At 44.6% G+C, this 23,740-nt stretch overlaps 1 protein-coding gene across 18 annotated transcripts in view; it reads right to left on the minus strand.

Moving 5' to 3' along the window:
- The window catches only part of ryr1b (ryanodine receptor 1b (skeletal)), a 74,023-nt gene that overhangs the window by 34,992 nt on the left and 15,291 nt on the right, over positions 1–23,740 (minus strand). For 15 of the 18 annotated variants that reach the window (XM_031863706.1, XM_031863699.1, XM_031863698.1 and 12 more), the window contains 47 exons: positions 23,046–23,066; positions 20,529–20,603; positions 20,312–20,390; positions 19,624–19,736; positions 19,411–19,510; positions 19,231–19,327; positions 19,069–19,143; positions 17,928–18,084; positions 17,623–17,787; positions 16,512–16,633; positions 16,154–16,340; positions 14,725–14,860; positions 14,534–14,629; positions 14,046–14,164; positions 13,690–13,823; positions 13,324–13,565; positions 13,045–13,237; positions 12,246–12,462; positions 12,052–12,156; positions 11,393–11,496; positions 11,194–11,277; positions 10,949–11,108; positions 10,608–10,755; positions 10,309–10,514; positions 9,778–9,952; positions 9,434–9,642; positions 9,003–9,349; positions 8,745–8,880; positions 8,367–8,527; positions 6,996–7,158; positions 6,804–6,890; positions 6,325–6,551; positions 5,745–6,189; positions 5,107–5,658; positions 4,770–4,970; positions 4,518–4,629; positions 4,252–4,398; positions 3,821–4,094; positions 2,543–2,660; positions 2,290–2,422; positions 1,917–2,011; positions 1,681–1,816; positions 1,415–1,598; positions 1,009–1,120; positions 778–898; positions 506–681; positions 171–391 (listed from right to left, as the gene is read on the minus strand). In XM_031863706.1, coding sequence (XP_031719566.1) covers positions 171–391; positions 506–681; positions 778–898; positions 1,009–1,120; positions 1,415–1,598; positions 1,681–1,816; positions 1,917–2,011; positions 2,290–2,422; positions 2,543–2,660; positions 3,821–4,094; positions 4,252–4,398; positions 4,518–4,629; positions 4,770–4,970; positions 5,107–5,658; positions 5,745–6,189; positions 6,325–6,551; positions 6,804–6,890; positions 6,996–7,158; positions 8,367–8,527; positions 8,745–8,880; positions 9,003–9,349; positions 9,434–9,642; positions 9,778–9,952; positions 10,309–10,514; positions 10,608–10,755; positions 10,949–11,108; positions 11,194–11,277; positions 11,393–11,496; positions 12,052–12,156; positions 12,246–12,462; positions 13,045–13,237; positions 13,324–13,565; positions 13,690–13,823; positions 14,046–14,164; positions 14,534–14,629; positions 14,725–14,860; positions 16,154–16,340; positions 16,512–16,633; positions 17,623–17,787; positions 17,928–18,084; positions 19,069–19,143; positions 19,231–19,327; positions 19,411–19,510; positions 19,624–19,736; positions 20,312–20,390; positions 20,529–20,603; positions 23,046–23,066 — 7,667 coding nt within the window. Of the gene's footprint in view, positions 1–170; positions 392–505; positions 682–777; positions 899–1,008; positions 1,121–1,414; positions 1,599–1,680; positions 1,817–1,916; positions 2,012–2,289; positions 2,423–2,542; positions 2,661–3,820; positions 4,095–4,251; positions 4,399–4,517; positions 4,630–4,769; positions 4,971–5,106; positions 5,659–5,744; positions 6,190–6,324; positions 6,552–6,803; positions 6,891–6,995; positions 7,159–8,366; positions 8,528–8,744; positions 8,881–9,002; positions 9,350–9,433; positions 9,643–9,777; positions 9,953–10,308; positions 10,515–10,607; positions 10,756–10,948; positions 11,109–11,193; positions 11,278–11,392; positions 11,497–12,051; positions 12,157–12,245; positions 12,463–13,044; positions 13,238–13,323; positions 13,566–13,689; positions 13,824–14,045; positions 14,165–14,533; positions 14,630–14,724; positions 14,861–16,153; positions 16,341–16,511; positions 16,634–17,622; positions 17,788–17,927; positions 18,085–19,068; positions 19,144–19,230; positions 19,328–19,410; positions 19,511–19,623; positions 19,737–20,311; positions 20,391–20,528; positions 20,604–21,398; positions 22,936–23,045; positions 23,067–23,740 lie in introns of those variants that run through there. The other 3 variants (XM_031863714.1, XM_031863703.1, XM_031863712.1) reach the window with 2 other exon arrangements.

The following is a 23,740-nucleotide window of genomic DNA, read 5'->3' on the forward strand; positions in this document are numbered from 1 at the left end:
AGTTGGGTACCGATCACATTTGAACCAATATCTGGAATTCGGGACGCCTACCCAGTGGTGCTAAGGTACTTTACTCTCTCTGTAATACCGAAAACGTAGTTTTAGTTGTAAAGTTTAGTTGAATTCTGTACCCAACCCTAACTATGGGTTGGGTGGGGATTGGTACTGACTTGCAGAGCGACATGAGGCACTCCTCGATGACGTCCCTCTGAGCCTTGGTGAGGGCTCGGCCGCGGGACAGGCGATAGATGGTGTGGAGCATGGAGTCGATCATGATGGCCCGGTGGTCCGTCCCAGCAAACAACGGGGCGCACTTGGTGAGCAGAGGCAACACGGCCGAACAGAGGTAGCGGTTCAGGGCCAGGGCCATTTCAGTCGTACTGAATGACACCTGGAATCACAGAGGTAGACAGAAAAACCATTTGTACCCTGTGTAATACTTTGGAGACGGATGGAGTAGTAAGTGACATCTCTTTGCTGTATCGCTGTGTCTTTTCATAGTCACCGTGTCCAGAGAGGCTGCAGCTCTCATGTCAGGCAGGAAGCCAACCTCCAGCACATGAAGCATGAAGTCCTGGTTCTCGATACCGTACACTCTGTCAAGGAACAGCACCATGGAGGCCTTGTGGTCCGGCACAAAACTGGCGGACATCTTAGGCTCAATGATCTGCCCGTCTGCGGCTTTGGACAGAAGAAATCAGATGCAGGAGAATAACTAAATGTGCCCAAATAGTGCACACTTGCACAGCGCGTCCATACATGACTCCAGTGTCTTACCTTTCCCAAAGGCAGGAATCTGGACAGATAAGCTGATGACTCCCACCAGATCCTCTATGGGCACCAGAGACCTCAGGATGGCCCTGATTCTGAGAGCTTCACCTTTGCCTGCTTGGATCAGCTGTAGACGTGAACATTTACGACACACTGTGTGAGACCAACCGCCGCTCTGAGCCGAATCGCCTTGGAGGCTCAAGAGAAATCAATATTGTGAAAAGCCGTTCTACTCACATGCATCTCGGGGGCGCAGCGACCCAGCAGATCGATGAGGGCCGAGTAGAAGGACATGATGGCATTTCCCAGATGGACACGGTTCTCCTCCTGCTGTTCCTCACCACCGAACCTGCCAATCAAGAGAACATGATCGCATAGCTTTATAATAATGTCCATTAAATCATTCATCTAAATTGTTATTTGTTGAGTCAAACAGTGCAGCCTGTATCACATCTACTGCGCCAACAAGGGATGTTTGGTTGATTTTGTATTTGTTAGCCTGACACTCATTAACCGGTGACTAACTAAAAAAAACTAAAAAAAATGTGACATAAAAGAGGTGTTTTCTTTTTACTCCAGCGCTTCACTGTGTAAAGGGTTAAAAAAATGTTCTCTTGGTGGTTAACCTTGTGCCGACACTTACATGAAGCGTCTGTCTTTTTTGACAGTGGGTCCGTCCCTCGCCGGGTCCTCTGAGATCTTGATGGCCTCCTCCATGGCAGCCAGCAGACCATTCCCGCCCTCACCTCTCAGGGCCGGGCCGAAGCACTCGGGCCGCCGGATGAGCAGACGCACCACGACGTTGGCGTTCTCCTCCACGCTCTCTCCTGTGAAGGGCGTGCGAATGTCAGTGACGGTTACAGTCAACTCAAAGCAACAAATGCAATCGGTACATGGAGGGTTGCTGACCGTTAACAAAGACAGCAAAGCGGAGGAAGTCCAGGTATCTCTCTCCTCCACAGGGGTTCCAGCCGATGTCAGGGTAGCCCTTCGAGAGGAGCATTGGACACATCTGCAGGCCGCAGCCCGCCAGGTATGTCACCACCTGCATCACCACGCATGTGAGGAGACACAGAGAGAGACGGTGAGCTAACAAGGCCATTCGTGCGTTTCTTTCTTGTCGTCTTTTTTAATTTTTCTCATACCATTTCCAGGTCCTGCTCTTGTAGAGCCAAGGCCAGCTCATTGTTGTCAATGCAAGAAGCCGCAGCCACATCCAGAGGTGTGGACCCACGCATGCCTGCAAATGTAAAACAAGGAAGACTGCATTTGTTTGTTCTTTGCTTAAGATACAGGCTAGTCATTCTATCTTGTTCTATATGTTTTCTACTGTCAGGGGAAACTGTCACAGGGCCGCTGATTATGAAAAAAGCTTAGAATCTATTCTTTACTTCTTTTTTTTTTTTTTTTACATAGTTTTCAAATAATCAACAACCAATGAATCCATATTTCTAAATAAAATCTGGAAGAGGTTGCTCTATGTACAGTACAGTCAACAGTGTAATAGCGGGTACTGACCCAAGCCGATGCCGCTGTTCTGCAGCAGGTAGCTCAGATGGTCAAACATGGAGCGCTGGTTCTGTCGGCTGATGCGACAGAAGTAGCACAGGAAACGACAGCAGTTGGTCACCATTTGGGGGAATCGAATCTCCTGGAGAGGAGTGGTGCAAAGATCAGGTCAGTCTGTAGTTAATTCAAATGTCCAACAGGACAATTATACCGGTTAGACTGAGTAAGAAGATAAACTAAGACTGAAAATCATCTCCGTTACCTTTGAGTCTCCTCCTCCACCCAGCACATTGACCATCACTTCCATGACAGTCTCATGCATACCAAGAGCTCTCATCAGATTGGGGTGTTGGTAGAACACCTTGTTGTTCATGATGTTCCTGAAAGAATAACAACAAAATATTTTCTGGTTAAATTCTGATGAAACATTGGAAAATAATTGCAGATTGAGATTTTAGGGCGGGATGTGCCTGGAGCTTCTTTTTGTTGTTGAAAGTCTTTATTTTGGGGCAGTAGCTTAGATCACTAAATATCAGCCCAGGAGTAAATATTCTTTCTTCTGTCGTCCACAATTTTTCAAAATTGGGTAACTTTGTACATTATGGGAATGGTAGAGTGTGCACGCATAAGCAATGAAAAAATCAGTCAGGGGGGTGGGGGGGGACTTAGAGATTGGAATAGAAGTCGATGAGGTTCGCTGAGCTGAAACAACGTCACAGGGTCATTTACATATCTGAACCACTTGTTCCAAATTTGAATAAACATACTTTTCTGAAGACGAATAGAAAAGGTAATCCTTTCCATAACATAGATGTCATTTACTATATCTATCCACTCCTGTATCGTGGAGGGGTTCAGGAAGCAGCCAGCGCCCTGTGAGCGCTTTTTTACAAGCGGTTATTAAAATGCCAAACATGTATTCATCTGGACGCCTTGCTTGAAAATCTATATTTCCTAAAGATAATGTAGAAAATGACAGCAGGCAGGTCAGTTAGGTATGCTTTTTAATGCTTTGTAAAACTCTGCCCAGAAAGGTTTTATCACTGGAAACTCCCAAAATATATGCTAGTGATTAGCTTCCCGAGCCCCACACCGTCTCCAGCATGTGGCATCGCCTCCAGCAAAATGTGCTTTCTGCTTCGGAGTAATAAAGAAACGAATATCACACTTCCACCCAAATTCCCCCCACATGTGAGAGTTGGTGCATTTCCACTGACGTACACGCATCCAATCAGTCCTCATTTGACATTAAGAGGTTACCTTCTCTTTCACATTTTGCTATAACATATTCTGCAGTGTCGGGTCATTTTGTCATAAGGCCTTTATAGAATCTAGAGAAATCACCCTTGTTTGAATGATTTTGGTAGGCACCAAAAAATATTTTCAATATTGGATCATCATGGTAATGTTATGTTCAAAATGATTGCGTATCTGGAGGTAAATATATTATAAATGTTATGAAATAGGATATCAGAACAATGATATCCATATCACATGTGCCATCTTGATCACAACTACTGACGCATGAGCTCATACTGACCCGATGCTCTGGATCATGAGCCGCTCCTCCTCCGGGCCCATCTGGACAATGAGCAGCGACCGGATCTGCCCCAAGCACTCGAGTAGGTCCATGGTGTCCTGAACGGACACGGCATTGATGGCGTAGGCTTTGGGCAGCGCTCGGATCAGCTCGCCGAGGCCGTCGTACTGCCGGTGGAGCAGGCTGAACATCAAGCGCACCAGCTCGGGGTTCTGAATGAACGACTCCTGGGCCCAGTGGATCATGGTGTGGGAGATCAGTTCCTGAAGGGAGCCTTATTGGAGTGGACACAAACAGGTGCAGGGTGTTTGTTATGTAATATCATCTGTTGGATTGTTATGGATTAATAAAAGGCTGATTTTGATAATATTTTGGGATTGAAGTTGCCAATTAATCAAGTCCGTCAAATATCATTCGGCTGCTCCTCTTACTGGGCTTTGCTTCCTCCTCGACCTCCGGCTTTTCCTCCTCCTCCTTCTTCTTGCGCAAGCTCCTGATCTTATCGACCAGACTGACGAGCATACTCCTCAGCGAGGAGTCCACCTCCTCTTCCTCCGTCTCCTCCTCAATATGTATGCCTGAGAGTGAAATGGGAATTCAGCACTAAAGGCCCAACACACTTAAATATGAAAAGTCATCCACACCTGCAGAGTAAAAAAAACAAAAAAACACGCAGGCTCTTTAAAGGACTTCTCACCGCAGTGAAGAAGGAGGTCATTGTGGAACTCTGCCAGAGTGTCCCGCACCTCCTCGGGCACTGGACTGTTCTCATCCTCTGGACTGTGCTTAAAGTTGGTCAGCAAGAGAACCTTGAAGAGGAACACAGTAAGATAACCCCATCAGCATATTTAGCCCCTTCTCGTTTTGAATGAGGCATTTCATTTCATACATTTCCAAAGGTTTCTTAGGGTTAAAATACAGAACGTTAATAACTCTGGTTCATCGGTACCTGGTCCTGTGGTGGTGAACGGAACTCGCGGGTCTTGCGTGCAGTCTCAGCAGCCGACATGGTGAAGGCTCTCATTAACAGGCTGTAGCGAACGCGTTGGTTCTTCTGAATGTCGTTGACGAACTGGTCGGAGTAGGCCACGATGCCCTCCACTCTGTGTCGCAGCTCGCAGTCACAGAAGTACTGCAGCAGTGTGCACATCTGAGAGAGGTAGAGGAGATGGGACGAAGAGTTTAAGATGTAGAATACGTACAAATTTAACAGATATTGTAAGGATGTGAATACTGTGCAGATGCATACAGATGAATAGCAGTGTTTGAATATAAAATATAATGACCTGCAGTTTGACAGACTCCGGTAGCTTCATCTGGAGCAATCCTTCCTCCAGACCCTCCTCTTCTTCTTTCACTTCTGCCTCCACTGCCTCGATCTCCTTCTCCTCCTCTGCCTTCTCTACATCCACCTTTACTCCTTTGGCTTCTCCCTCCTCCTTCTCCTCCACCTCTCCTTCCTCCTTAGACTCAGCATCCGCCTCCTTATACTCTCCTCCTAAATCTTTCAGCTCCTCTTCCTCGTCACCGACCCCTTCATCCTCGAGGTCGGCCTCAGCGTCCTCCTCTTCCTTTGCTTCATCGGCAGCTCCACCCTCCTCAGCTTTCTCTCCCTCCTCCTCCTCCACCTCCTTTCCACTGAACACATTTGGATCGATCATCTTGAGGATGTGCTTCGTGTCCTCATCGTTGAAGATTCCCATCATGAGCAGCGTACTGATCAGCTTCAGGATTGGGACGAAGTGGAACTCCACGCTGCCTCCTACTGGATCCCGCATGGCCTGGCTCCCATCCAGCACGGCCTCTGTTAACATGCTAATCGCCCTGGTCTTCAGCTCCTAAAGGGGCAATGATAAGAATATCAGCAAAATGCAACTAAAGTTTCATTACATTTTTCCAACGCAACCCGTCTCTTGTCTCTTACCTGCAGGGGGAAAACAGGACTCATGGTGTACAAGTTAGGGTCCATGCCGACGAAGTTGATGGACGAGAAATGCAGCTTGGGCCGTAAGCAGGTGGTTAGGCCGACACCGGGGAGAGAATGGGCCTTCTTCGCATCAGGATAGAGGTGGATGCTGAGCGTCTCTGCAGACATGGGGACGATAAATTCCCTGTTGGTGCCCAGGCGTGCCCGCTTGGCCGACTCCAGGTGGATGCTGATGAGCAGGTCGTAGTAGCCGCTGCGGAGGGGTCCGGGCAGGTAGGTGTTCTCGGTGGAGTAGAAGAGCTGGGACTCATCCACGTGGCTACACAGCGCGTGGGCCACTCGGTTGTTGCCGAGTGCACACACGGCGCAGTAGAGCATGAGGGTGTGGTAGTGGAACTTCATCAGATCCTGACGCTCCGACAGCTCCAGGATGTCAATACACCTGAGAGACAAGGACAGACTCAAGGATCAAAACTGATCATGGTGAGCAATCATCAAAACCCTGAGAAAGAAAATATAATAACCTGCTAATTTCCCCCCTTATAACTAACCCGCTGCCAGGGCTACCATCTCTGACCTGTTCTCCTCTGGGATGTGCAGAGCCATCATGATGAGAGGCTCAGTACACTCCACCATCCAGCCCAACCTCTCGCTCACTCTGCCCACCTCCGGGTTGAGGAAGTGATTGGGCATACGACTCCAGATAACCGGGGTCAGCATCTGGACATCCAGCCTGGGAGGGCACTGGGGGACCGGGTTGTTACGCTCGCTGTGGAACATGGCGGCTGAGATGGGCATGATGTTCTGAAAGGGAGAAAGAGCAAGAGGGTAGGAGGTATAGATGATCATAGAGAGAGAAAAAACAGTGAGACTTTAAAAAGGAAGAAAGCGAGAAAACGCTCCAACTAAACAAATGCAAGAAATAAAAGAATGGGGCTTTTTAGATGTAGGTTCAAACTATAATTTCTGGTTAGCAGAGACTCGTCAGCTGGATCGGAAGAGAAAAAAAGATGACTCCCATGTTTTGGTAGTGTGTGAGCAAAAGTAGTGCCGTACCTTGAGTTTGCCCAGCTCCAGCTGCACCATGTTCTGATTGGAGGGCTGAACGAAGACGGCAGGGAACAGCTTGGTGTTGGGCTCCACCTGAAACAAAACATCTCTGGCTTTACAGTTCCACAGTGCAAAATAACTCATCCGAAATACAAATACACACACACACACAAACTATACCGTCTAGCCTTTCCTTACCTGGTAGAAGGCGTTGATCTCTTTTCCGTTGGCTGTAAAGGTCATGAGGCCTGTTGCCAGGTCGACCAAGCAGCCAATCACCATGTCCTCCTGGCTGAAGCGGGTCTGCTGATTGCTGACCAGGTCTCCTCCCCACACCATGTAACAGTTACTGTGCTTCATGCTGCAGAGAAACAGCAAACACTACGGTAAAACTCATCTTGTTTTCTTTGATATGGCAGCTGACTCATTATGCAGATGACCCGAAGTGCTCAGTTACAACACAGACAGACAACAACAAAACAAAGGGGAGAATTAGTTAAGTTGAAACAGGGTTTCCCCTCCATCCTCCAGCAGCTAAATGAGCTGCCTCTCATCTCGAGGACAGAGAACTTATAATACTGTAATACTTATAAGTCTGTTTGCACAATTTAAAGTCTGCAAATGAATCGGGCCTTTCAACAGGTGAACCAATTAAAAGCTTATAACTTCCCTTTTTAACCAAAGTTAGTAGCTACTTCTCCCTTCAAAACTCTATTTAGATAACTTTCAAGATATTTTTCTTAATAACAGACCATTTACTGTTCACTTTCTTGTACACACACAATGGACTGCACAGTGCACACCAATAAAATGTGGAAACTTCCAGCTTTGGGGCTTCAGTTGCCTGATTATTATTGTGAATAATCAGAGCTGCACCACTTTTCCAGCACATGATTGGTGAACATAAAACAGTCCTGTCTCCTCATCCAGTGTCCTTTCTTGACAATGCGTCTTTAAAGCTATGAAATAGAGTGCTGCAGGGATGATGTGTTTTTGTAGGGCAACTCAAGGAGTTAGCGTCGCACTGGTTCTCTTGACAAAAAGCCAACGTAATTTTTCTAATGAATTTTAGATCATTGCAGAAAATAAACTCTGTGGCAAACACAATTTTATGATACTTACACGCTTTGTGCAGCAAGACAATCTGAACACCACTTTCATGATTTTTTTGAAGGGTGAATGCAATCACCAGAAGTAAAGCACATAGTAGAAAGAGACATGTTTTTTTACTGCCCTTTGTCCTTACTCCAACCCGCGTGTGAATGAATGACACAGCGAGCCTGAATCACATTACTTACATTTTAAAAAATGGTGCAATGTTTAAGAATTGGACACATGCTCCAAATAAATAGGGGACGCCATTTCACCTCTACTACTGGGTCCACATAATCCAAATTTTCAGTCAGCGGTTATAAACGCAAAATTCAACCCACCTGCTGAAAGTCTCACTAATAATCTGCTAAACTAATTCGCCCACAGGAGAGCCTGCAGCAGCTCCGGGAGACGTACCTCCAAGTACCGACGTTGCTCCCGTTAATATAATACCATTCAGATGAGGGAAATACTAACCTGTCGTGTATGTTGCCTCTGTCATCTCCCACAGTAACAGTGACGCTGCGCACTTTGGAGAGGTCAAAGGTTGGATCGTACTGGTGGTAGTCAGGAGTGACCCAGCCAACCCACACACCAGACGGCTCCTGCCCAGCAAAGATCCTCAACGAGTAGTAATACTGAAAATAGAGTGAGACATTTAGGAGCAGTAATATTGGATTATCTAGAGATCCTAAAATGACTTAAAATAGAATGATGGCACCTAATGCACAGTTAAGTCCTCATGAGCAGGCTCAGCAGTTTGTGCCAGTCTTACCCGGGGACTTTGCACAAACTGGAGGGATCATTTTAACGTGCTGTAAATCCAGCATTAGCAGTGGATAGTGTTCAGCTTACAGTGGTGGTATTCTGGATGAACTCAGGGTCATCTCTGTCATCAGGGACCACATCTTCCACCAACCGGGGCACCATTGCAGGAGGAGGAGGAGGGGAAAGAGGTGTCATGGCAACCTTCTTGGCCTTGAAGAAGAATCTAATGTGCAAAAAGGATAACGTATATTTGGACGCTCACTGTGAAATGATTTTTACATAATAACCTGCACCTTAAATGCTCAGCAGGCTTGTTCCTCTCCTCTAAAAAGACACCACACTTACCCTTTTTTCTTTCCCTTTTCTGACGCTGTGTCCTTCTCGTTTTCCACAGAGATCTCCTTCGGTACAGATGGCTCCTTCTTTTCATCGTCCTGCTCCTTGCGGCCGGCCGACTTCTTCAGAACCTCGAACTCCGAGTCTGGCTCCACCACTATCACTTCCTCCTCTGGTATGGTGAGGGCACGGGTGAGAGGGGTCGTGCCTGCCTGGAACTTGAAGATCTCGTGGAACTGGACGGGCATGCTGAGTCGGAGGAACATCATATCTGTGTTGGCATTCTGCGAGCCAAAGGTCCTGTGGGTCAGCTTCAGACAGGGGGCGCTGTCCACAGTCCCGTCCACACGGGAGACCTGGGAGACATGATGTTCAAAAGATGAATAAATGATCCGGTTCTATTCATTCATTAGACATTAAAAGTGTCACTGAGTAATCACCTCAATATGATTGTGATCGGAGGGTACAGGCACGAACTGGGGCAGACTTTTACTGAACCACATGGTAATGTCTCGCTTCATGTTGATGGCAAAAGGTTCGAATCCTTCCTGCAGGCCACAGATGGCAAAATAGCGCAAGCTGCTGACATTCTGCCCAAGATTAATCCTTCCAACCTGAGACAGGCCCAGGGCACACACCGGTATAAAACCTGAGGGGTAGAAACACAGGAAGGTTATTGTTTACTATGTAACTGTGAAGTTGTGCTAATATCCTGTAAGTTTGATGTCAACAGATACTTCCTTTCCGTTACTGCTACTAATGCTGATCGCATAGTGACTCTTACCTTCCCCAATTTCAATGTCTTTGAAGGCCATGTCCGAGCCCGAGTCACTGATCAGCATCTCTCCGTTGAGTGTGAACATGATGTTCATCTCAGTCAGGTCGATCATACAGCCGACGACATCACCAGACAGCCACTGGCGACCGAAGGAATCATTGCCAACATGCCATCTCTGAGCCTGGAAAGGGTTCAATAAGTGATTTATAAAATATTACTTCAAATTTCCCTTCAAAGAATAAAAAGAGACATCACTGTCAGGCTACGGTGTGCTCTAGTAATCCTTTCTGGGTACTTAGACATGTCTTGGTGTTGCCCAACTGAATGTTGGATTTGATAACACTGAGGTATATTTTCAAGCCACACGTACAATTTAAGGGACCGCACATATTCAATTCTTCAAAGTTCTTCCTTTTAGTTTGAACCGATGAGATATGAATCAAAGTTTTGGAAAGTTTTGGAAAGAACTTTAAACAGCTCACTATCTATTAAATCACACGGACACTGATTTCATTTCGGTGAAAGTTGCGGACTGACCTTGTTGCCGTTGAAGACGTAGGCCAGTTCATCTGCTCCCAGCTCAGTGTCAGAGCGGACACTAGGACGTGCCCAGCCCACTCTCATCTCCCCCGTGGTAACAGCCTCAAACTCAAAGTACCACTTTCCTTGGGTGACGGCGTACGACCTCTCTGCCCTGAAGATCCGTACCTTGTCCCCGCGGGTGTTCTCCAGGCCATGGCCAGCTGCAGGGGAAAGATGACAGATGAGATTAAGAAGGATGGAGATATTTGAGAAGTCAATGAGGTTCAGGATTAAATAAACACATGTCGACTCACTGCTCTCCTGATCGGGAGGCTCAATGTTGTAGCCATAGCCAATGAGGGTGCGGACGGCGTTGTTGACGCTGTCTCGGTTGGTTTTCTTAGTTCTCTCGTCCAGCAGGTTGTAAGGTACCAGACGAGGGTTTCGCTTATTCAGGATGTCCTGAGAAGCATAACAGAATACGACTTGATGTAAAAACAGAAAAAATCTTGAATAACACTGGAATGGCACCATGGCACCAATCCTACATTGGATTCTACCTATAAATGGACATGGTCTTAAGATAAGAGAATTAAGAGAATTGAGGTGATATAAATGAAACTCCAAGGACTAAAAAATGAATTGAAATTGATACCTGCACAATACTGTAGGTCCATCCTTGTCGTACCCGGTCCCTTGCCCAAACGTTATGTCCATTTTCTGCCAGTTTTTCTACAAGCTGGTTCTGGTTTGGCGTCAGTTTGACATGGTTGAGGTCAAGGGGGGCAGGCTTGAATGCATTGCTCATCACATAGCTAGAGGACAGACGAAAGTTCATATTCAGGCATACAGAAAAGACCATGTGGAACGTTAATACAACTGTAATATCTGTCGTCATACGTCTTGGGCAGCTTGATCTTCTTGAGATTCTCCTCTGCTTTCTCGTCACCCATACCAACGTGGCAACCCAGCGCCAACAGAGTCCTGTGGTAAAAACAAGGCACAATATCAACAATTGTGAGGGTAGGAGGACACATTGTATGTCCGTGGACACATCTCTCAGACAGAAACCTCTACAGAACATCCATCACAAACTCACTTGAGAGTCTCGCCAGACATCTGCAGGTTGTAGTTCCTCTCTGGTTCAGGGAGACTCTGGAAGTCCACCAGACAAGGATGGAGTTTCTTGTTGTCATCTCTGAACTGTGGAGGAAGATGACTGGAGTTTACTCACTAGTCAAAAAAACAACAGCTAACTTATGATTAATGTATGCGTTCTTTGCCTCTGGTTGATACATCAATCAAGTCATCAAGATTTATTTCAGCCTAAAAAGGGGGTGAGTTTAGTTTCACCTCTACTTCATGTCTGTATTTTTACCAGAGATATTTGAAATCATTGTTCTCATCGTCTGAGTCCTGCGTGTATTTGTAAAACTGTGAAGCCACACACGGTGACCAAAGGGACTCGCCGTTTAATCGGAGCTCAGCTTAAAATTGAAGTTTTACGGCATGCTGGAATTAAAAGAATATAATAATAATAATAATAATAAAGTATTTTTTAAGTATATGAGTCAGATACTGGGCCCCTATAGATTATAAACTATGGTCTGACCTTTATTGTGAAATGAATACACACAGTAGCATTTTGAACTATTACTCCCACATTACTCAAGAGCTCCAAATCATCTCAATGTGAGGTTGTAAAATCAATACTCCTATTCTGTTGCGTCTGTACCGCAGTGCTGGCTCAGTACTCACGCCCCCATAGGTCCAGCCCTGCTCAATGCGGGTGACAGCCCAGAGCTCGTGAATATTCTCTGCCAGCTTCTCTCGGATACGCTCCAAGTGGGGTGGCAACACGATCTAAACGGCAAAGGAAAGTCAGCAAACGCAAACAAACGATCATATGAGGCACTCTGACGCCAGTCTCATTTGAGGTTTGGAGCTTTTACCTGAACAGTGTCCACGGGGCAGGGGGTGAACGAGGTGTGGGTGAGGGACAGCGTGGGACCCAGCAGGTTGCGCACGCCTTGGAAGTCGTGCTTGTACTCCTTGATGGGTTCAATACGCATCCTGTCTCTGGGCAGCAGGGCCTCGTAGCACGGGGCGTAGCCGGGCGGGGGCATGAACTTGAAGTCGCCATGACGGCCGCCAAGGAGGAACCGAGCCCTGAGGCGACAGACGCAGATATTTATATGCTGCTTAAATCCTTTATGGCAACAGTGCCCTGATCTGTACAAGACTCATAATGAAGGAATAATTGATTTATTCTCTGCGCCAATTCCTGAGTGTTTCCCTCCCTGCTCTCGTCAGTCAATTAACCAATAGCCCCATCTCAGCACTGTGACGATCATCACACACACACACACACACACACACACACACACACACACACACACACACACACAGCAGCTGTAAAATGTCTTCTGTGGGACACTGCAGGTTTTAGAGGGATTATTTGAGAGATCATTTAAAGAAATTAATTGAATTAGAAGTCATGTAAAAATGTTAATATTCTGCCAGTTTTTCTGTCTTCATTCTGTGGCGCATACAGACAACCTGAGAAACTGTTAAGTCTGCATCTGCGCCTGCATAATTGCATTGCATTCATATTTGTTAGATTAATTTACTGTTGTACTGGTTAAATAAAGATGTTAACATGTGAATCGATAAAATTAGCAAGTAATAACCCAACAGAAATAGAAATAAAATGTATAAAATACAGGAAGGCAATCTTTATTTTGTACTTACTTGACTCCAGCAGAGAAGCTGATGACGGGGAAGAAGAGGCCGTCCACGTTGAAGTTCTCAAACATGCCCTGAACTGGGTGGCCGTTAATACGGAAGGAGATGCTGGGCACGCTCAGATCCAGACAGCAGCTGACGACGTCGTCTGCAGCCAGGGCGTGTGCGCTGGGCGCAGCCACCTGGCGAGGTACGGTGCCTGAACGGCAGAGAACGAGCGAGTCAAAGAACAAGACGTACAGCATCATGGGAGATGGAGTGAATAAGTCAGGGGAATCATCTCACCTGACCAGAGATGCAGTCCATCGTAGCCATAGGAGTAGAGGTCATCTCCCACACCGTTGCCTCCCCAGCCTTCTCCTCCTCCAGGGTAGGGGCTGTAGCCCTCGGTCATAGCCCAGCCCACACGCAGGTGGCTGGCCTGCGCCGTCACAAAGGGTTCCACGTAGTCTACCATCATCTCAAAGTACCATTTCTTGTACTGCGTGGACCCCTCGCATGTACCCAGGAAGATGTTGGGTCTCAAACTGAGCGCAGAAGAGAAATGAAATTTACTTTTTCAGACAACTACCATTTTGGGGGTTGATTACCTTATTTTCACAAGAAAAAATAAATAGCAAAGACCCTGACAACTAACAGCCGCTCAAGCACCTGGTGACATAGTTTACGATGCTGGTCTGCAACAAGAGGTCACGACCCGGCAGCAAGTTTTCAGTGATGAGGTTCTGGTTGGACCTCACAGCGACACCATTACACACACAAAGAGAGCGCAGGACATCCAGGACCTAAAGACAGACATTACAATCACCTCTATGTTTAAATTTAGTGTTCACTGGCTACAATTGCTGAAGGAATTCCATAACCAAGAAGCGTTTTTATGAGCCAAATACGCTTTCAGGATGCTATAACTTTCCAAATCCCCGCCTGCAAAAGTGTCCGTTTAAGTAGGCAACCGTGCCAGAGACGTTACTCCCCCACCCTGTTCCTGGCAGCGAGAAGAGACAAACCTTGTGGTTCCGTCCGTGCTTGTCCAGGAGAGAGATGATCGATTTGATGTGGTTCTCCTGGATGATGTTCAGAACCTCAGGGCTTTCAATTAGCACACAGTACAGCACCTCAAGAATACCTACGTGTATAGAGAGGAGGAATATGATCAATTATTTTTTTTATATCACTTTTTAACAGCAGTAAGAGTTACTACATCAAAAATAATGAAGAAATAAAGCTATTCAATTAAAACACATCGCTAATGAGAACACGGTTCAAAAGAAATAAATGGCTCAACCATAACAACACTTCCTAACTAAGTGCATACGAGTCGAGTCATTATGTATTCTGATAAGAATTATATTCAAATCATGTTTGTTTTTAGGATCTCATTAGCTCACAGCTAATAACTAATAACTACAGGAGGTAAAAAAAGCAAATAGCCATTTCTAAAGATCAACTTTAAGTTGGGAGGGGTATCAGTGAATATGTGAGGCACACTGGGTACCTGAGGAGGCCTCCAGACGGTCCAGCTTGCTGACCAGCCAGTCCAGGTTGTCACAGAACAACGCGCAATTAGAGCGGTTCCCCCTGATTAGAGAAGCTGTTCAGCGGAAACACAAGAGTGTGAATTGATGTTACTTTACTCAGTACAGACAGCATATCATTTGCACTTTACGTTCACAGTGATTCTTCTACCCAGCAGCTCGTAAAGAAGGTTGACAATCTCCTTCCAGGACTCTGCAGCTTCCTCCCCGGCAAATTCAGAGAAGTGGGCAGCAGTGTTGTACACGTTCAGCCGGTCGATGCACTCCAGCACGATGGTGATCATTCCCTGAGGAAGAAAAAGAGAAACACGAGGGGGAGAGCGGAAAGGTTATGCACACATCGTTTTTTTTTATATATGTATTTTGTTTACATTGCTGGCAGTAGTGTGGCTTTAGTGTTGAGGTTAGAATACTACAGGTTAATCAACTGTTTGGGTTTGGCATGACCTTGTGATGTTCAAGTGAGGGTAAAACGCTGATCATTATTTCAATTAGGGTCCTCAATAGGTATTATTTTACCTGAAAATTAGACATTTTTTGAGCACACCATCCCAGGACACTGACTTCATTTTTACGTATAACTTCAGCTCCAGTTAAAACGCATCGGTCATATTTCAAGCAAAACTAAATGCAACAAGGAGAAATATGCATAAACCTATGGGTCCCCACCTGACCACTTTAGTTTTCATTTGGTGGTATTAATAATTATTTAGGCAAAAGAACACCATTGATGTTAATCAACATCACAATGAACATAAACTTGGCATGCAGCTTGAACTTTGCTATAGCTGAGAAAGTCAGGTTCATTACCTGTTATCTGTCTGCTCTGAAGCGCCTCATGGATGTGATATTCAACAAGATCTCATTGTATTAACAAACAAAGTTTGTTCAAGCTAATTATTAGGCGTTTACATTACATTGCTCTGTAATAGCCGAGCAATGTTAGCTACTGTACAGAAATAAAATCAATCACTCAAAGTTAAAACATTTCTGTATTTCAACTTCAGCATTTCAGCATCTAAACCAACACAGTGGGTTAGATATAGAGCAATCCCAGCAGCCTAAATGGTGTTTTCTATATGCAAAACGTCAGTGCTAGTACAATAAATACATTTGGTTGGCCAAATGCTGCTCAGTTTTGCATCCTTGCCGACTTATTGCTCTGAAAATGCTAAATAGTTTGGTAGTCCTCACAGATAAAGCAATAAAGCAAGCTTGCATGTGTTCTTGTCCACTTGGGTTAAGACTTGGAATTTGGTCCAAGTTAGAGTTACAGGTTAAGGATTTGGTAAGGGTTGGGTTTGGGTATGTAGGTTAGGGTACTTGTGATGGAGGTTATGGTAAACCTCCAGGGATTAAATGTAAATTGGCACAATGTCCTCACCAGTGATGAAAACAACAAATGTATTGATGCTAAATAAAGTTAAGAAAACTGCATGAGGGCATAAAAGTCCTCAGTGCCGTCAAAGTGCAAGTTCCCCTTTGCGAAGTGAATTTATTTTAGTTATAGGAACAGATGGTAAAATCATCAAAGACTTGTAATAGTGTGTGTGAGGCTTTGCAGATTGCTCGCAGATTACCTCCTCTTGGAAGAGGTTCTGTCGGTTGCGGAGGGAGCGAAGTTTGGTCTGCTTCTCCTCGTGCTCCAGTTCCTCCTCGGGAGGACGAAAGTAGAAGATGAGATCCTGAAGAGAGAGGATGACCCCCTCCAGAGGAAGACACGCAGCCCCCGGTGACTTGTTCTTCCCTTTCAGAGCATCCAAACCCCTGGAAGAATACAAACAAGAAATGTCAAACATTTCTTTATCCCACTTCATAGTTTGCAGGTTTCAGATCAAAATATGGTCACATCAACAATTATGAACATCACTGTATCCTGTCAAGAAGAATGTTCTACTCATCCCCCCCCCCCCCACATTTGAAAATGTACACACTTACTTGTTGAACAGCCTGAAGAGGCCCATAGTGCTGTAAATCATTCGAGCAGCCTGAGACTCTTCAGTCTGGGAGCGGGACACAGTAAGGGCGTCGTCCATATGGCCCTCCTGGTGCAGAATGACCTGGGGACATGGACAACAGAATTATTAAAGTATCTCAAGCTGATGTGGAAAGTTGAATCGCTACAGGCCGTCCGATGAGAACCGGCACTGTTACTTAGTTGAGCTTCAATCACACACACTCGGCCATTTGTACAGCGTAATGCACCACGGTAAATAATTACAAGTTATGGAAGAAATAATCATTATTTCACTTTGCTACAGTTTAAGTGATGAAAATAAAGAGTTGGACCACAACTCACACAACCCTAATTACTCAAATGATCTATAATTGCAGCAGGAATTGTGTTGATGGTAAATCTAATACCAGTTGATTAACAAAGGTATGATACTCCAAATTAAGGGTTCAAGCACACCATGCCTTAATTAGTAACACCTGCACAGCTTCTTGCCTCACTGTACACAACACAGCGCATGACAGTATTTCAGTGCAATCATGACAATTAACCCCGTCCTTCACCATAAATTCCCTGTTGACATAACCGCTATGGGGCCATTAAACGCTTAAAACCTTCTCTTTTGAACCACAATTAGTAGCTACTTCTCCCTCTTAAACTCCATTTCTAACAGAAAGTACATTTATTACAAATGTTCTCGTACGTAGATAATGGACTGCACACCAACAAAATCCAGTCTTCTCACTCTGAGGCCTTTTTTAACAATTATGCCTCACAGTTCTCTGTCCTTCTCCTACAACGTCTGTTTCTAGTGGCTGTGTCAATTAAGTATGCTAATCCTGTGCTTAAGATACTCAGACAGTTAGTCTACATCATTAAACAACACAACTTCAGCCAAGAAACCTCAAAGACAAATATCTGTTTCATGCAAACTCTTCTGGTGTTAAGGTGGTACCATTACTTTAGTTTACTTTCTATCTTTATTGTTGTATGACTATAAATGTTATTAAAAGTCTGGACATAACCAATACCATTGTACACATAATCAGCACTAACTTAGTTAGGCTCATACATTGAGACAGTGAAGATCCTGACCTTTCTCTTCATCATTCCCAGACGAGCAGCTTTGGCATCCAAGGCGGCATACGTGAGCCACAGGGCTGTGGACACATGCTGGACAAAGCACATGGACTCTCCATATTTTATCTCTGGAATGCCCATCCCCTCAACATCACGCTTCTGAGCCACCTCCACCTTGTCCTGCTCGGGAAAACCAAGGGGGAAAAGAGGGGTGGGAGAAAATCACAGAGAGGTCAATGAGAGAAGAAATCAAAGCCTAAAAACAGATGGACAGAAACCAAAGGCAAGACACCAGAGAAACTCAAAATGTTAATTCTCACCTTTGTAGCACGAAAGCAGAAAGCGGAGAGTTTGGTTTTGGCCTTCTCTGGGTCGACCACCAACAGACCCTTCTCCTCATCCAGACACAGGTACCGGCCTGTTGTGATGTGACGAATACGGAAAGACTGACCCCACTTCATGTGGCCACCACTCCAGCTGCAGGAAGAAATTAGGGGGGAAAACAACATATTAAAAAGCCAACAAAGTTGTCCAGTTACTGCGATATCATTATTATCATTCTCCGGTGTTTGTTGTTAAAAAGTGAGCTTGTAGCCTAGTAGTTTAAATGTAACCACAACATCCATGTAATCAGTTTGATTATGTTAGGAGACTTGTTGCATGTCATCCTCTTCTTGCTTTCCTCACATTTCTTTTATTTTTGTATCTTTTCAATTTTTATTCTTATGCAGATGATACCCAATCATGTCTGTTGATCAAGCCAGATGAAACCAACCAGGTAGCTAAACTCCAAGTATGCCTTAAGGACATAAAAACCTAAATGACCTGTCATTTTCTTGTATACATTGTACTTTGTACCAAAAACCTCCGAAACAAGTTATCTTATTACTCTAGATGGCATTGCCCTGGCCTCCAGCACAACCCTAAAGAATCTCAGAGTTATCTTTGATTGGTATATGTCCTTTTACTCCCACATTAAAAACTAAATTAAAAGGACTGTCTTTTATCACCTGTGTTACATTGCAAAAATATGGCACATCCTGTCTCCAAATTATGCAGAAATCTATGCATTTGTTACTTCAAGGCCAGACTCTCCAGTTGATCCAGAGGACAGCTTTCTCCCATATTGGCTTCTCTGCACCAGCTCCCTTTAAAATCACATATAGAACTTAAAATCCTTTCCTCACCTACAGTGCCCTGAATGGTCAGGCACCATCCTATCTTAATGAGCCCAAAGTACTCTAATTGCCCATTAGAACATTGCGTTCCCAGAATCCTGGGTTACTTGTGGTTCCTATAGTCTCCAAATGTAGAATGGGAGCCAGAGCCTTCAGATATCAAGCTTCTCTCCTGTGGAACCAGCTCCCAATTTGGGTTCGGGAGCTCTAAATAAAATTGACTTATCACTCACCAAAAATAATTCTGTCAACAAAGTTTATCTGGCATAAGTCAATTAACCACCTGATTCTCAGAGGCTCCAACCTCCACAAGGAACGAGCCTGACTGCACACGGCACCGCCTTCATAGTGGGCCATCCTGTAGCAGAGACACATTCGATCATATGGTATCAGCTTGACGAGATATTTTGCTGCTCAGAAACACTCCGCGTCCTCTTCCTCTCACCTGCGCTTCTCCTCTCCTTCCTCTGGAGTAGCGATGGCCAGACACTCGTCCATGTGGCCGTGGAACAGCCTGAGAACGTGACCTCCTGTCAGGAACCCTGGGAGGAGGAATACGCACCACAGTGAGTGTGTAAATGTCTCTTGGTTATCTTAGAGCAAAATGTGTGAGGCAGGTTTGTACCCTCAGCAAGTTCGCATCCTGAAGTGATCGGATTCATGTTCCACAGAGTCTGCATGAAGGAGGCGTCCACCATCAGATCCCCACTGGCGTAGGAAAGGTGCTGAGGACGGAGGTGGAGAAGAGGAGCGGAAAAGATGGAGTTTAGCACAGATTAACCATGTCTTAATCTTCCATTGTTTAACATCACAGTGGATGGGGTATGAGGAGTGTTACCAGGTATCTCTCAGAGGACACGCTGACCAGGATGAGGTCGTCACCCACCCGGACCTTTTCACCTTCTGACCTTTGCTTGGAGGCTGGATGGATGGTCCACCAACATGCCTCACCTGCACGAAGAAGAACAAACAGAGATCGTGACTTGCAACTGATATCTTCACTCACAGTGTATTGAAACAAAAAACAAAAGCCCTGACAGTTAACCTACAACATACTGCTCCACACATTAACCATTATCATAACAATGTATATTTCTCAGCTAAAGTACAAAGCGAAAGAATTGTACTGTAGGCCTGTCACGAAAAATACATTCCAAATTCCAATGTCTAAATATTTTTAAGAATTAAAAGTCCACTGCTCTTTGAAAGGGTGTCCTTGCATTGTTATGCTACTATACATTGTCATTATATCAGTGGCATAAATGGTCTTAAATTGGCAATAACACTGAGACAACATGTTGCCCGACAAAAGTAGTCATCATGATTTGTGACAGGCCTTATGCTCTGCAATAGTAGATATGCACTTCTGGCTCCATTTTTCTCAGTAGTTTAAGGTGGCCAACTCGGCGAAATTCAAAAACCATATCATCCCCAAAAATAAAACAAAATGTAACAACACTACCAGAGGATAATGAGTTTCAGCTCAGAGAAAAAGCTTGAAAAAGGATTTCCAAATTTGGTTTTACCAGTGGCGTCTTCTTGTAAGCCCACGTCAAAGGCCAGCTTGTCCGTGAGAGACCGAGATGTAGTCAAACAGCTCAGGTACTGGGGAGAAAGTTGTTATTCAGGACATGACTGCACTACTTTGCTACAACGCAGATAAAAAACCCAAATGAGGCTGTAAACCACAGTAAAGAAAGTGGAACTAAACCATCATATATTATTTTCTTCCAACCAACTTACCATGCCTGAGTGGTAGTGTCTCAGAAGGATGGCGTGACCGTACAGTAAGGTACGATGACCCCCACCTTGGGACGACTGGAGGGGAAGAAGACAGAGAGATATTTAACAGACCAGCCTGTCAAGACTGACGATACAGTTTGAATACACCTTGATGAGACAAGGAGGGGAAAAAATGATGTATTTTAGAAGGTGCAGAGATCAGAGGAGCACATTGAGGGTCTAGACTGTGAATAACTGAAAAAACACATCATGACCAACTTGCACCGACACTTTTGTTGTTGAGACTGTATTGTTTTGTTCTATGTTGAATGTAGCACTGTATGTCAAATATAACATTGCTGTATATTAATATTACTGCATATGTTGCATGTGACATAAAACAGACTGTCCAAGTATATCCTTTGCGGGTAAAACATCTGCTGTCATTTTATTGTAGAGACAGAGATACAGGAGAGATTAGAATGGGACGGATAAGACGGGTGGGCAAAGTGAATGTAGATAATTGTGGCAATTTACAACATTTACCGTGGCAACATCCCTGAAAAGAATACTGTAGTGAGTCAGTTGTGCACAATAACTATGAAACAATATCAATTAACAGCTCCACATCGCTGAACAATGACTCTTTCCCAAAACAAATACCGTACAGGACGTGTCGGGGTCCATTCTTATGCAAATACAAGAAAAATAACAAGAACCACATCAATAGCAAAGCAGTGTGGAGACATTGCTGAAACTGGGAAGATGCTCTGCTGAAAAAAATCATAATTCTCAGAGAAGGGATCACAATGACGGGACTGACAAAGCAAAACAAATCACCACAGATTATAATCTCACATAAACAGCAAACATAACATTAATCCATCCTACCTTTTCTCAACATCCAGCAAGGATGGAATAAGAAAACACAATTACTGGGAGAGTTATAGATAGATTAGCCAAAACAACCATTTAGTGGAGCCCACAGGAGGAGAATGCTAAACCCTTCTGTGGGGTTAAGCACCCATAATCCACTGGGACGAGTCGGGGGCCGGTGTGTCAAGTGGCAACACTGCACCATTAGCCCTGGTGTGCATAAGCGCCAGGCCTGGTGAGGACAGGTGGTGGTGGTAGCGGTGCGTGTTAATAAGGAGGGGGATAGGCCTGTCCAGTGCTCTGGGGGTGTCGGGTTTCCCCATCCAGCCCTGACAGAGGCGGGCGGGACCCTCCACTGGGCTGCATGCCACGCAATTCTCAATCCCCTGCTCACCAGTTCAAAGGCCTGGCTCGTCCACAACTCCCAACTCCTGTCAGGCCAGGAACTGACCGAGCCAGCTGCAATAATGAAACTAATAAAATGCCGCGAATCGAGAGCCTCTCTAGAGTTCCATTAGCCTCAGCCAGAGAAGGTTTCTGTCATCTATCTTATAAAAAAGCTGAAATATGGACTTTTCTGTCCACATTTTCAGTTAAATCTGTCTCTATTATTATGCGTGATTTTCATGTCGGGGTCCGTCCCATGTTCCCTCAGCATCACCCTTGGCCCATGTTAAAATCTGTGCATTACTTATTGAGATATCGCGCTAACAAAGAGACAGGTCTGATTATTACTCGGTGCCTTTGTTGGTCGGGTTGGTTAGGTTTAGGCATGAGGAGTGAGATTGGTTAGGGTTAGGGTAGAAATATCAGGGTGAGCCAATCAGAGGCAGAGTAGGGCGGGTCATGCCTTTGCCATAGTAGGAAAAAAATATATAAATACGGTCTGGTGAGGTCATTGTGCATAATAATTGGCCATGTGCTTCTGTTCGTTGCACTTTCGGAGCAATGGGCCTGCGGAGCAATGGCCATCTGTTTTCGGGATAAATGGGGTTTCGGTTCAATTGGACATTTTTAGGACTATGTCAGAATAGTGAAATATAGAAATCTTTTTGCTTTAAATTATAGTCGTAACTTGCATTCAAAGACAGATAGCAAATATATCAGAATTATGTGTTTTTTAATATGTTTGACAAGTTATCCATCAGAAAAGAAAAATATTAAACTTGTATTGATTTCCATGTTTTTAAAGGAAGCTAAGTTGGATAAGGCTGGAGTCATTTTTTGCAGCAGTGTGAAAACATGTTCTGTATTCAAAGGGGAACAGAAATCAACTCAACGTCAACAAAGAACAAATGTGCTGAAACAAAAAGGAACATCAAGCAGGGTGAGGTACCGTAACATGTATGAGGCAAGAAGACAAATCTGCTGGTGATATTTCTGCATGAAACGCAAATGAATGATGCATTGTGACACCTCGCTAGATCAAATGTTTCAATTAAGCTTCTTTGTTGTTATTTCCATCTTTCCAGGAACCAGTTTTTAATATCAGCATAAAAGATGTATCTAAAGACAGTGGACGGGTATGAGTGCAGATGTGTGAATGATACAGCACTACTTCATTCAATAGGACAGTGAGTGGGCAACAGGAGAGGAACCAGGACGGTCGCCGGGTTGGTCGGCACACACGTTACAGGAAGACAGACACATTAACAGACATACCCATTGGTCCAAATCGACTGCCTGCTTGGCAGAGAGCAGGAAGGGAAGCGGAGGGGAGGGTGTCAGATAAAGGTTTTTAAGAAATCATAGGAAAATAAAAGCAGAGTTCATCTATGGTGCTCACATAGACTGAAGGATCATGATGTACAGGACGCTTTACAATAGAAAAACGCCCAATCTGTGATCCATATTTAAACAAAAAGCCCCTCTAACAAAACACAGGACTGGAACCTGGAACCTAAATCCTTTAATCCATGTTGGTGCTGGTACAGGTTTGAGTACAGTTAGTAGATATAATGATAAAGACAGGCATACGTTTTAAATTATAAATCAGTTGAAGGAACATATCAAGTCTCATTTATCATCTGTAAAGCAACATCTTCTGTGCAAACCTTGTATATGTAATGTCTTATAATAATAGTGGAATAAAATTGGGTTACAAATTGGAGCTTCATAGCTGGGGTAGGCGGATTAAAGCTGATTACAAATAAAAATAAGATATCTTGAATCTTAAATATGCTTGGTGGCCCTCTCACCAACAGTCACATGAGAAGATCAATAACAAAATTATAAACTTGAGATACAACACGTAAAAAGGATAGTTTTTAAATGTATGGAAGGCATTGTTGTTGGAGCTTCCAGGTTTTTGTGCTAAGCTAAGCACTTTTTTGTTACATACTGGACATAGAGATTAA

Source organism: Anarrhichthys ocellatus, unplaced genomic scaffold, assembly GCF_004355925.1.
Source record: "Anarrhichthys ocellatus isolate YVR2014 unplaced genomic scaffold, GSC_Weel_1.0 scaffold29, whole genome shotgun sequence".
Taxonomy (NCBI): domain Eukaryota; kingdom Metazoa; phylum Chordata; class Actinopteri; order Perciformes; family Anarhichadidae; genus Anarrhichthys; species Anarrhichthys ocellatus.